At 36.2% G+C, this 13,211-nt stretch overlaps 1 protein-coding gene across 4 annotated transcripts in view; it reads left to right on the forward strand.

The window, feature by feature from the left end:
- The first annotated feature begins 214 nt into the window (after window positions 1–214).
- SLC15A2 (solute carrier family 15 member 2) overlaps window positions 215–13,211 on the forward strand; it is a 53,102-nt gene continuing 40,105 nt past the window's right edge. Inside the window, exons 1-3 of one of the 4 annotated variants that reach the window (XM_066241296.1) lie at window positions 215–379; window positions 2,555–2,642; window positions 3,250–3,391. In XM_066241296.1, the coding sequence (XP_066097393.1) occupies window positions 275–379; window positions 2,555–2,642; window positions 3,250–3,391 (335 nt within the window). In that variant the 5' untranslated portion in view covers window positions 215–274. The remainder of the gene's footprint in view (window positions 380–2,554; window positions 2,643–3,249; window positions 3,392–13,211) is intronic. The other 3 variants (XM_066241295.1, XM_066241293.1, XM_066241297.1) reach the window with 3 other exon arrangements.

A 13,211-nucleotide genomic window follows, 5' to 3' on the forward strand; every position in this document is an offset into this window, starting at 1 on the left:
TTTGTGATGTGTTCTCACTTCTCCATGACTTACCTTTTACATAATTATTTTCTCCAAGTGGTCTCTGAGACCCAACCCTTTCTTTTCCTATAGATTTGTGTTTTGCTCTGGGTCAGGCAGTTGCTGGAGCCAACACGCACAGGGTTAAACCTAGCTGCTGAAGCCACCCCCACTCTCCCTCCCAGTGCCCCTTTTCACAGTAGGCTGGCAGCTGTCCCAAGTGCTCACCAAAGCCAAATGTTTGAAGAGAGAGAGAGAGAGTAAGGAGCCAGCTATGAATCCTTTCCAGAAAAACGAGTCCAAGGAAACTTTTTTTTCACCTGTTTCCACCGAAGAGATACCACCTCGACCTCCCAGCCTTCCCAAGAAGCCACCTCCGGTGAGTCCCCAGATTCGCTGCTGCCTCTGACAGGAACGCTGAGCTTTTTTAGTTCTTTCCCTTGGCCTCTTGGAGCTTCAGGCTGAGTCGTTACTAGAGTATTAAAAACTATTCTTTCTTGGAGTTAGAATTAACATGAAAATCAAATGTAAACTGAGGTTCCCTTTACTTAAGAGAAGAAGCAGCAGGAAGAGGTAGTCAAAGTTTTTTCATTTGAGATTCAGGACTTTGCTGCGTTTAATTGTATGTATAATCTGAATTTCTCTGGGGCGAAGGGGGGAAAAAAGCAATTTGAAAGTCCAGGGAAGCTTGGCAAGCACTTCTGTTTGGAGAACTGTGTGTGATTGTTCTTTCTTTACCAATATAAAAATTCAGCCCTTAGTTCCCCCTGTGTGCAGAGTCTTAGGCTGGACACGAAGGGAAGTTTTAGAATAGATCCATTCTCTGTCACTATGTGTTCCAGTTTACAGTGGGAGACAGGATAAAGAAACTAAGATGTAACAATAGTGTCTTTTATTATATACTTGTTAAAACACTTCCAAATTTATTATCTCACTCTATCCTCACATCAAAATTTTATAGTGGAGAGTATCCAGTAATAATAGCCAATATTTACTGAGTTCTTAATATGGCCCAAGAGGTGGTAGTACTCTCATTTCTCTGTGATAACAGAACTGAAGCATAAAGACAGGTGTAGTGACATGACCAGGATTAGGATATTAACCCAGCCAGGGACGATGTTACATAGCTAGTAAAAGTGTGTTAAGAAAACTTCAGCCTGAATAATTCTTAAGCTGTGAGCTGGGAGGGTAAGAAGCCAGTTCATTGTGTCTTTCAAGCAAGTTATCAGCATACATTAACATTAATATTTAGAAAGGTTGTTAATATATATCCATATGAGTAAAAGATTAAAAAATATTTATTTATTTATTTATTTATTTATAGTTCTTCTGATCCCAAACAATATAAGACTGCTTACAAAGACACATACATTTTTTTATGAAATAAGATTTGACCCTCTCAAGGACAGATATCTTTGTTCCCACCCCTTTCCCCCATGTTTCTGGGCTATCATAATGTGTGGGGATTTGAAATAAAAGATGACATTCCTTATATTATGACTGACATAGTTCATGAACTAGCATAGTCCTTTTTAATGTCTAATAGGATTAAAAAAAATAGCATTGAATCTCTTCCACAGGATGAATGGACATTTTTTTTCTTTTTTTCTTTTTTTTTTGGTGTGAGAGAGAGAGAGAGAGGAGGACAGATAAGGACAGACAGACAGGAAGGGAGAGAGATAAGAAGTATCAGTTCTTTGTTGCAGCACCTTAGTTGTTCATTGACTGCTCTCTCATATGTGCTTGACCGGGGAGCTACAGCAGTCTGAGTGACCCATTGCTCAAGCCAGCGACCTTGGGCTCAAGCTGGTGAGCCTTGCTCAAACCAGATGAGCCCGTACGTACTCAAGCTGGCATTCTCAGGTTTCGAACTTGGGCACCCCGTCTACCAGTCCGATGCTCTATCCACTGCGCCACCTCCTGATCAGGCAGGATGAATGGACATTTAATTTTATAAGATTTAAGAACTCTTTGTCCAAGATCGAGGTGATCAATCAGCTTACCTTTGGGAGTCTATGTTGTGGTGTGCGCCCGGCTTCAGCAGCCTCTGAGTGGGAAGCCATCATATTGACAGAATTCCTTGCAGGGTGAACAGGGCAGGTGGGGACAAGGGAGGTTAGTTTGCACATTGGAGCTAAACAGGTTACTGACCTCTAACTGTAACTGCTTGGACATCAAATGCTCCCTACGCCACCACTTCATTCTGTTTCTAGAAATAAGTAACAACTATTCTGCCCAGAGCCTCAGGCTTTTCAGTTCGTAGTTGTGGTAAGATAAGCAGGTCCAATGTCTAGAATCAAGAAATTTGTCAGCAGTTTCATGCCAAATGAATGAGAAACAAGTAGTACTCAGAATAGTTCCTAGCACTCCTAAATCAGCAACGTGAGTACTTTTAGTAGTAGGTAATGGCTGTTTTATGAAGAGTAGGCATCATTGCTTTACATTACTTATCATGGTGAGACTTAAAATAAATTTTTCTGCTGAGGAACAGTCTAGTGGTTGAAAATAGGAGGAAAAAGCTCATGTTTGAACCGTTTTTTTTTCTGCTTCATAGAAAATATGTGGCTCCAACTATCCACTGAGCATCGTCTTCATTGTGGTGAATGAGTTCTGTGAACGCTTTTCCTATTATGGAATGAAAGGTAATTTTGTGTCTCAAGAGTCTTCCTCTTCCACACTTACCCTCACTCCATGTTTGTAATGTCTGGTTTTCTTGTATGCATTTATTTCCCTTATCTACTCTTTCTGTCTTCATCCGAATTGGTCCTTTCCTTTGGCCAGGACTTCCAATAAATGCCTCATAGGCTTTTAGCTAGAAACTTATACAGGCCAAGAATGGAAAGTTCTAATAGAAACCAGAACACAGTCTGTGAGAATGTAAATGGGAAAATGCTCACCATCTGAATTCCATTCTTCAGATCTGTTCCTCAGTTCTATGAACTATATTGTTGCTGAGAAGGAGAAAGAAGGGAGTTGGATGTACCATTATCTTTATGATTGGCCTAAGGTGCTCTGTGTGCACATAGACTAAAGGGAGTAGTATTGCATTTGTACACTGAGCAGCATCACCCCATTTATAACTCCTATCCACCCTGCTTCTACTGCCTGGCAGTCACTCCTCAGTCACTTCACTGATAGGAGTGTTGAAGGTCAAGGTCACCTTCAAAGATCAGAGATCAAATGTATTTATCTTCCATAAGTCACTTTAATGAATCTATCTTATTTTTCCTCCCTTTTTTTTCACCTCAGCTGTGCTGACCCTGTATTTTCTGTATTTCCTGCACTGGAATGAAGACACCTCTACATCTGTATACCATGCCTTCAGCAGCCTCTGTTATTTCACTCCCATCCTGGGAGCAACCATTGCTGACTCATGGTTGGGAAAATTCAAGTAAGGAAGATGGAAGATCTCATCTCCAGAAACCTCACAGATTAATTGTGCAAAGGTTACCACTTAGAGCTTCTTCTCCCATGCAAGAACATACTATGTCATCCATGACAAATAGAATCTTTCTAAGACAGACAACATAGAAAAGCTATTTCTCATCATTATCAGGGTTTTTTTTCCAATATTTTTTATCCTTTTCAATCAGGAGTTGTTTTGTTTTCTTCTTAAATCTAATTTTAATATTCTAACCTGTGGTTTAAGACCAATTCTTCTTCTGCTCTCAAGAGAAATAAAGCTTACTACGCACCAGAAAATTTAAATAATTTTAGAGACCTCAGTATAGTTATTTGATATGCTTTGCATCTCTTCTCCATATTGAATCATTCCAAATCTTTTAGTATCTTCTTATGAGTCCCTCTTCTTAGTTCTTTTACCAACTCCTTTTCTCTTCTCTAACCTCTTTCTGTAATTTTCTTCTTAAGAATATAAATATTTTTATGAATTAGACTAATGGTCTATTTATTTAGTTCAGTTACTTTTAAGTCCCTGAGGAGGTGAGCACACAATATAGAGTACAGAGATGTGTTGTAGAATTGGGCACCTGAAATCTGTATAATTATATTAACCAATATCACCTCAATAAATTCAATTTAGGAAAAGAAATTTTAATTAAAAGAAAAAAATCTCTGAAAATAGCACCAAGAGACATTTAGAGGATGGTGTTATAGTTGTCCCTTACAGGTTAGAGATGGATCTTAGATTTATTACCCAGTTATTTTCTATGGAGTAGTCATCTATGGGTTTATCTAAATTAGCATTTCTCAAAGTACATTCTGTTGAAAATTAGTTGTATAGGATATAATGAGTATTCTATGGGAAGATAAATAGCTCATGGTGAAATAAGTTTGGAAAAGGCTAAGTTGAACATAGCTTAAAATGTTTCTTTACTGCATGACTTCTTATAGCCCTTAACATGCTATTATATACTGTAATCTTGAAGAGAAGGTAATGGCACATAGTGTTGCCCAAACTTGTCTGACCATAGAATATTTTTTCAGGGTATCTAATGGACCTAATGTTCCAAAGAATTCTCTTTAGTAAACACTGATTTATATCTAACTTTGGCCTTTGTATATTCATTGTTCTAAAGTGTTTAATCAGCACTTTATATGTAGCTACAATTTATACATAAAGTACTAAACACAGTTTTGTTTTTTTAATTGAAAGGATGATTCTGGGTAGGTGGCTGATATCTATGTTTGCTATTTATGTAGTATTGGTTACCAGTACTATCCAAATAGGGGGTTGACACTCTATGCAGAATAAAAAGTATAAGCCATGGTCTCTATTCAGTTACAGAATTAAAGATTCACATACTAGTACGTTGATTTAATTTTTAAATGACTTCCATTAAAATTGAAGCATAGTTCTGGGATTTGGTAAACAATAGTTTCCTGTCTATTTTAGAGGAAACATAACAACCACCACTTATGCCCTCAATTTCAATCCTTTTTGAGATACTTTTTATTTTTTAATCTATTTTTATTGATGTATAACTTACATAAAGTACAAAAATCCAAAAGTTTTAAGTGTACATACAGTTTGATGAATTTTTACATATGTATCACCATTACCTAGATCAGCGGTTCTCAACCTGTGGGTCGCGACCTACAGGTTGAGAACCGCTGACCTAGATTATTCTTCCTAGGATTTCTGTACCCTCAATATTCCCCTCTCTTGATTTCAAATTCTCCCTTAGAGACAGTCTTTTCCTATACCTAGAAGCAGGTGCAAATCTCCAATAGCTTTCAACAAAACAAACAAACAAAACAGTATTGTTAACCCTTCTTTTAAACTGTCCTTTTTGTCTTATTACCACGATCTCCAAATTTTAAAAAGAATCATCTATATTTGTTACCTTTCTTTTTCTTCCTTATCACCACATAGGGCAAAGTATATAATTTAATGTAGTACAATAGAATCCAACCCAATTCAATTCAATTTAATCTGATAGAAGTTAATTCAATAAATGCTTATCAAACACCTATTTGTTTAAAGATGCATGGGGGATAAAGAGATGAATAAGACACAAATACCTGCTTCACATTGTTCTTATTCAACTACTGTTAATGCAGCTCAGCAGACTGCAGTAAGTATGATAAAAAATAGCATAAATCATTCTTTCATCCTATTGAAATTCCTCTCTTTAAGATCATTCATTGATAGTGCTCTCTTTGTTAACAAATTCCAGTGGCCTTTTCTAGATTCTTATTCACTTTGACCTTCTTCTTTTTTTTTTTTTTTTGCATTTTAATAATTTTATTTTTAATGGGGCGACATCAATAAATCAGGATACATATATTCAAAGATAACAACTCCAGGTTATCTTGTCGTTCACTTATGTTGCATTTAAGTCTGCTTATCATCTCTATACTCTTGAAACTTCCTGGGCTTCTCTAACACTGCATTTTCTGATTTTCTTCCTCATACTTTTTTGGATGCTTCCTTATTTGGCCCCTCTTCTGCCTTTTGTTTACTTCATTCTGTTCTGGATGTAAGCATTTCCCCAGGGTGTATCTTTTACTCTCTTCAGCAAACCCTATGGTGTTAGTGTAAATATTAGCTATATGCTAATAGCTCCTTAAACTCTGTAATCTTAATCTCTCACTCAAATTCCAGTATGCATTTAAATGACATATTGCCATTCATGTTCTGGATGTTTCTCTTATCTCACTTAGCAAATCTATACCCCCACATTCAATATGATCAAATTCTACCAATTCTATTTCTCTAATATCTCTCACATTTATCCCTCTTCAGCAGTGAATCTCACTTCCATTAATAGCTACTGCTTGAGTTTTGGGCTTCATTACCTCCACATTGGGCTATTGAAATTGGCACCTAAAGTATTATCACTGCTTCCCATATCCTATACACTACTGCCAAATTAATCTTTCTAAAAAGAAATCTCTGTTCACATTACGACTCTGCTTAAAATCTTCTGCTGACTAAACCCATTGTCTACTAATCTCATCCTATCTGATCTTCCAGTTCTAATTGTCATACTCCTTTTCAAGACTGTTTACTAGAAAAAAATTAAATACTACAAATATTTCCCTAACAATAGTCAGTGCATATTTTTTCTATGTCTGTTTGCACTGTTTCTACTTCATGGAGTTTTCCTCCTCCCCATTCTCCCTTGTTCAAATCCTTTAAGCACAGTTCGAATGCCACCTGTGTTATGGATATTCTCTGCCTCTCACCGTTCACTATACTAGTCAGAAGTAATCTAATCTTTGAACTTCTTATTTTTTGCCCTCATATGACATTTACCAAATTCTACCTTACTATAATTATCTGTGTATAAATCTAATATTTTATTCTAAAAAGAGAATAAAGTCCCATTTATATTTTTATCCACAGCACCTAAAAGAGTGCCTGGTAAATGTTTCAATTAATAAAATTATTCACCCTTTGATACTCAAATGTAGACACAAAACTGAGAATAGCTGTGGACAGGCATGAAGATGACTTTTATCTCTCGTGTTGGTTCTTATACCCTGTGACCCATTCTTATTGGTCTGGACTCAACCTTGGCAATCTCTTACAACCACTCCCTTAAATGTGTTTATTGCCAGATATGCTTTAGGATGTCCTCTTGACACTTCTCCTTTTTCTTTCTCCTAGTGAGACTATAGCATTTCCTCCCCCCTCCTCTTTCATTTTTGTCTGGTCAGAGCTGATTCTCTCCCACTAGGTCTCTTCCTTTGCCATCACTGCACATATTCCTCTAATTGAATTTAGTTCTGTTGGTGAAATAAAATTTGAAAGTTATTCTTTTTTCCTTTCCTTTTTCCACATTAACTTGTTCATGATAAAACTGAAGAAACACTGGACTATGAGTTAGAAAGTAGAAGTTCAAGACCTATCCCCAGTACTAATTGGACTGTCACTTTAAGACTGTCCTTTGATCTCTCTGGATTTCATTTTCTTCATTTGCAAATGGAAGCTAGGTCAAGTCTATCTCAAACAGTCCTAGGTTATATGATTTTTATTACAATGACCCCAATGATCTCATTATAAATATAGAATTTCCAAGTCTCTCTTGACTTCTTCCTCCTTCTGTTAGTTTCCTGCCAGGAAGCCCCTAGCTTCCTCTTTAAAAAAATTTTTTTTAATTGATTTTAATTTATTGTGTTTATACAGATTCACGTGTCCTACCAAATATATCTGCCTCCCCACCCCTGTGTTCCCCTCAACAACCCCCTGGCCCCCTCCCCTCTTCCCTCCAGGATTTTCTGTGTTATGTATATATAATTTCACTAATCTCCTTCCCTTCTCTGATCCCACCCTCTCGTCCCCTTTCCCTCTGAGCACTTTCCCTCTGGTCCCTTTGATCACACCTCTGCCTCTATTTCATTTCTTAGTTCACATTGTTCATTAGATTCCTCAAATGAGTGAGGTCATATTTTTCTTTCTCTGCCTGACTTATTTCACTTAGCATAATAGTTTCCAGGTCCCTCCATGTTGTCACAAAAGGTAAGATTTCCTTCTTTTTCATGGCTGCATAGTATTCCATTGTGTATATCTACCATGGCTTTTTAATCCACTCGTCCACTGATGGACAGATGGACTGTTTCCAGATCTTGGCTATTGTAAACAATGCTGCAATAAACAAGGGGGTGCATTTCTTCTTTTGAATCAGTGATTTGGTATTCATAGTATATATTCCTAAAAGTGGGATAGCTGGGTCAAAGGGCAGTTTCATTTTTAATTTTCTGAGGAATCTCCATACTGTTTTCCACAATGGTTGCACCAGTCTGCATTCCCACCAGCAGTGCAGGAGGGTTTCCTTTTCTCCACATCCACACCAGCACTTATTATGTGTTGTTTTGTTAATGAGCACCATTCTGATAGGTGTGAGGTGGTAACTCATTATGGTTTTAATTTGCATTTCTCTAAGCATTAGTAATGTTGAACATTTTTTCATCTGCCTATTGGCCATCTGTATGTCCTCTTTGGATAAGTGTCTATTCAAGTTCTTTATAAATTTTGGTTATTAACCCTTTATCAGACGTATTGTTGAATATGTTCTCCCATTGTGTGCTTTGTCTTTTTATTTTGTTCATATTGTCTTTAGCTGTGCAAAAGATTTTTAGTTAGATATAGTCCCATTTGTTCATCCTGTCCTTTATTTCACTTGCCCATGGAGATAAATCAGCACATATATTGTTGCGAGAGATGTTGGAGAATTTACTGCCTATGTTTTCTTCCAAGATGATTATGGTTTCATGACTTACATTTAAGTCTTTTATCCATTTTGATTTTATTTCTGTGTATGGTGTAAGTTGGTTTTCTAGTTTCATTTTTTTGCAAGTACCTGTCCAATTTTCCCAACATCATTTGTTAAAAAGACTGTCTTGACTCCACTGTATGCTCTTACCTCCTTTGTCAAATATCAATTGTCCATAAAGGTGTGGGTTTATTTCTGGGTTCTCTGTTCTGTTCCATTGATCTATATGCCTTTTCTTACACCAGTACCAAGCTGTTTTGAGTACAATGACCTTGTAGTATAACTTGATATCAAGAAGTATGATACTACCCACTTTATTCTTCTTTTTCAAGATTGCTGAGACTATTTATGTTCTTTTTTGGTTCCATATAAATTTTTGGAATATTTGTTCTATATCTTTGAAGTATGCCATTGGTATTTTAATAGGAAATGCATTGAATTTATAGATTGCTTTGGGTAATATAGACATTTTAATGATGTTTAGTATTCCTATCCATGAATATGGTATATACGCTTCCACTTGTTTATATCTTCCTTGATTTTTTTTTATCAATGTTTTATAATTTTTCGAGTACAAGTCTTTAACCTCCTTGGTTAAATTTACTCCTAAGTACTTTATTACTTTTTTGTTGCTATAGTGAAGGAGATTGTTTCTTAATTTCTCTTTCAGACAGTTAATTTTTGGTGTATAAAAATGCCTCTAATTTCTGAATATTAATTTTATATCCTGCCACCTTGCTGAATTCATTTATTAGGTCCAGTAGTTTTTTGACTGAGACTTTAGCAGGCATCCCCAAACTACAACCTGCAGGCCGCATGCGGCCCCCTGAGGCCATTTATCCAGCCCCCTCCGCACTTCTGGAAGGGGCACCTCTTTCATTTGTGGTCAGTGAAAGGAGCACTGTATGTGGTGGCCCTCCAGTGGTCTGAGGGACAGTGAATTGGCCCCCTGTGTAAAAAGTTTGGAGACCCCTGCTTTAGGGTTTTCTATGTACAGTATCATGTCATCAGCAAATAATGATAGTTTTATTTCTTCTTTACAATTTGGAGATGCCTTTTATTTCTTCTTCTTGTCTGATTGCTGTGGCTAGGATTTCCAGAACTATGTTGAATGAGAGTGTTAAAGGGGGCACCCTTGCCTTTTTCCTGACCTTAAGGAGATATTGCTTTAATTTTTGCCCATTGAGTATGATGTTGCCTGTGGGTTTGTTATAGATGGCCTTTATCATGTTTAGTATATTCCCTTTATTCTCACTTTGCTGAGAGTTTTGATCATAAATGGGTGTTGGATTTTATAAAATGCTTTTCCTGTGTCTCTTGATATTATCATGTGATTTTTCTCCTTCCTTTTGTTTATGTGATGAATCATACTGATTGATTTGTGAATATTGTACCAGCCTTGCCTCTTCAGATTAAATCCCACTTGATCATGATGTATGATTTTTTTCATATATTGCTGGATCCAGTTTGCTAATATTTTGTTGAGAATTTTAGCATCTAAGTTCATCAGGGATATTGGCCTATAGTTTTCTTTCTTTTTAGTGTCTTTGCCTGGTTTTGGAATGAGGATTATGCTCACCTCATAAAAGGAGCTTGGAAGTCTTCCCTCCTCTAGAATTTTTTGAAATAGCTTAAAAAGGATAGGAGTTAGATCTTCTTTAAATATATATTTGATAGAATTTGCCTGTGAAGCCATCTGGCCCACGACTTTTGTTTGTTGGGAGTGTTTTGATAACTATTTCAATCTCATTTGTTGTAATCAGTCTGTTTAGGTTTTCTGATTCTTCCAGATTGATTTTTGAAAAATTATGTTTCAAAGAATTTATCCATTTCACCTAGGTTGTCTAATTTTTTGGCATACAGTTCTGCATAGTATTTTCTTACAATCCTTTGTATTTCTGCTGTGTCAGTTGTTACTTCTCCACTCTCATTTCTAATTTTAATTATTTGGGTCCTCTCTCTTTTTTTCTTGGTGAATCTGGTTAAAGGTTCATCGATCTTGTTTACCTTTTCAAAGAACCAGCTCTTGGTTTCATTGATCCTCTGTATTGTTTCTTTAGCCTCTATGTCATTTATTTACATTCTGATCTTTATTATTTACTTCCTTCTACTTCCTCTGGACTTTATTTGCTGTTCTTTTTCTAGTTCTTTTACATGCAGGATTAAGTTGTTTATTTGAGCTTTTTCTTGCTTCATAAGGTATGCTATAAACTTCCCTCTCAGGACTGCTTTTGCTGTGTCCCATAAATTTTGAGTTTTTGTATGTTCATTTTCATTTGTTTTGAGGAAACTTTTTATTTCTTCCTTGATCTCATTGTTAAACCATTTGTTATTTAATAACATGCTATTTAGTCTCCAAGTGTTGAAATATTTTTCAGTTTTTCTATTGTAGTTGATTTCTAGTTTTATGCCATTGTGATCAAAGAAGATGCTTGATATGATTTCCACCTTCTTAAATTTATTGAGACTTGTTTTGTGTCCTAACATGTGGTCTATCCTAGAGAAGGTACCACGAGCATTTGAAAAGAATGTATATTCTGCTGCTTTAGGGTAAAAGGTTCTGAAGATATCTATTAAATCCAGTTGATCTAGTGTGTCCTTTAAGGCTGCTTTTCTTTGTTGATTTTCTTTCTTGAGGATCTATCCATTGATGTTAGTGGGGTATTAAAATCCCCTATTATTATAGTATTGCTGTTGATCTCACCCTTTATGTTCATGAAAATCTGCTTTATATATTTAGGTGCTCCTATATTAGGCACGTATTTTTATTTTTTTGCTTTTTCATTTTTTTTAATTCATTTTAGAAAGGAGAGAGAAAGAGAGAAGGGGGGAGGAGCAGGAAGCATCAACTCCCATATGTGACTTGACCAGGCAAGCCCAGGGTTTCGAACCGGCGACCTCAGCATTTCTAGGTCGATGCTTTATCCACTGCGCCACCACAGGTCAGGCTGGCACGTAGATATTTATATTGGTTATATCTTCCTGTTGGATTGCTCCCTTTATCATTATGTAGTGACCTTCTTTATCCCTTACAATAGTCTTTGTTTTAAAGTCTATTTTGTCAGATGTAAGTATTGCTACCCCACCTTTTTTTAAATTTCCATTTGCATGAAATATTTTTTTCCATCCCTTCACTTTCAGTCTATGTGTATCTTTTGTTTTGAGGTGGGTCTCTTGTAGACAGCATATGTATGAGTCCTGTTTTCTTATCCATGCAGTTACCCTATATCTTTTGATTGGAGCATTTAATCCATTTATATTTAAGGTTATTATTGATATGTAATTGTTTATGGCCATTTTATTCTTTAAATTTACACTCTTCTTTTTCTAGATTCCCCCCCTTTGTCCTGTTTACAACAATCACCTTAACATTTCTTGCAGCATTGGTTTGGTTGTAATTAATTCCTTGAGTTCTTTTTTGTCTGGGAAGCTTTTAATTTCTCCTTCAGTTTTAAATGATAGCCTTGCTGGATAAAGAAGTCTTAGTTGTAGGCTCTTGTTTTGTATTACTTTGAATATTTCTTGCTATTCCCTTCTGGCCTCAAGTGTTTTTGTTAAAAAGTCAGTTGTCATTATTATGGGGGCTCCTTTGTAGGTGATTAACTGCTTTTCTCTTGCAGCTTTTAGTATTCTTTCTTTACATCTTAACTTTGGTATTTTAATTATGATGTGTCACAATTGGTGTAGGTCTCTTTGGGTTACTCTTTAATGGTACTCTCTGTGGTTCTTGAACTTGTGTGACTTTTTTCTTCATCAATTTAGGGAAGTTTTCAGCTATGATTTCTTCAATCAGCTTCTCTATTCCTTGTTCTTTCTCTTCTCCTTCAGGAACCCCTATGATGCAGATGTTGTTCCTCTTAATGTTGTCACAGAGCTCTCTTAGAGTTTCCTCAGACTTTTTGAGCCTCTTTTCTTTTTGCTGTTCTGCTTCCATGCTTTCATTTATCGTGTTCTCTAAATTGCTGATTCAATCCTCTGATTCATCCAGCCTGCTTTTAATTCTTTCTAGTGTAGTCTTCATTTCTGATATTGTATTTGTCATTTCTGTGATTCTTTTTTATGATTTCAATGTTCTTTTTGATGCTTGCTATCTCTTTATTTAGGTGCTCATTATGTCTGTCTATTGTTGCTCTAAGATTCTTGAGCATCCTAACTATCATTATTTTAAACTCTGCATCTGGTATCTTGGTTATTTCCATCTCATTCAGTTCTTTTTCTGGGGATTTCTCTTGTTGATTTATTTAGATTGCATTTTGTCTGTGTATAGACTGTCTTCCCATTTTGTCTGTGTATAGAATGCTCTTTTTTTTTTTAAAGTGATGATTGATGTTTCTTTTTTTAAAATTTTTTTACTTATTCATTTTAGAGAGGACAGAGAGAGAGAGAGAGAGAGAGAGGAGAGACAGAGAGAGAGAAGGGGGGGAGGAGCTGGAAGCATCAACTCCCATATGTGCCTTGACCAGGCAAGCCCAGGGTTTCAAACCAGCGACCTTAGGATTTCCAGGTCGACGCTTCATCCACTGCACCACC

Source organism: Saccopteryx bilineata, chromosome 8, assembly GCF_036850765.1.
Source record: "Saccopteryx bilineata isolate mSacBil1 chromosome 8, mSacBil1_pri_phased_curated, whole genome shotgun sequence".
Taxonomy (NCBI): Eukaryota; Metazoa; Chordata; class Mammalia; order Chiroptera; family Emballonuridae; genus Saccopteryx; species Saccopteryx bilineata.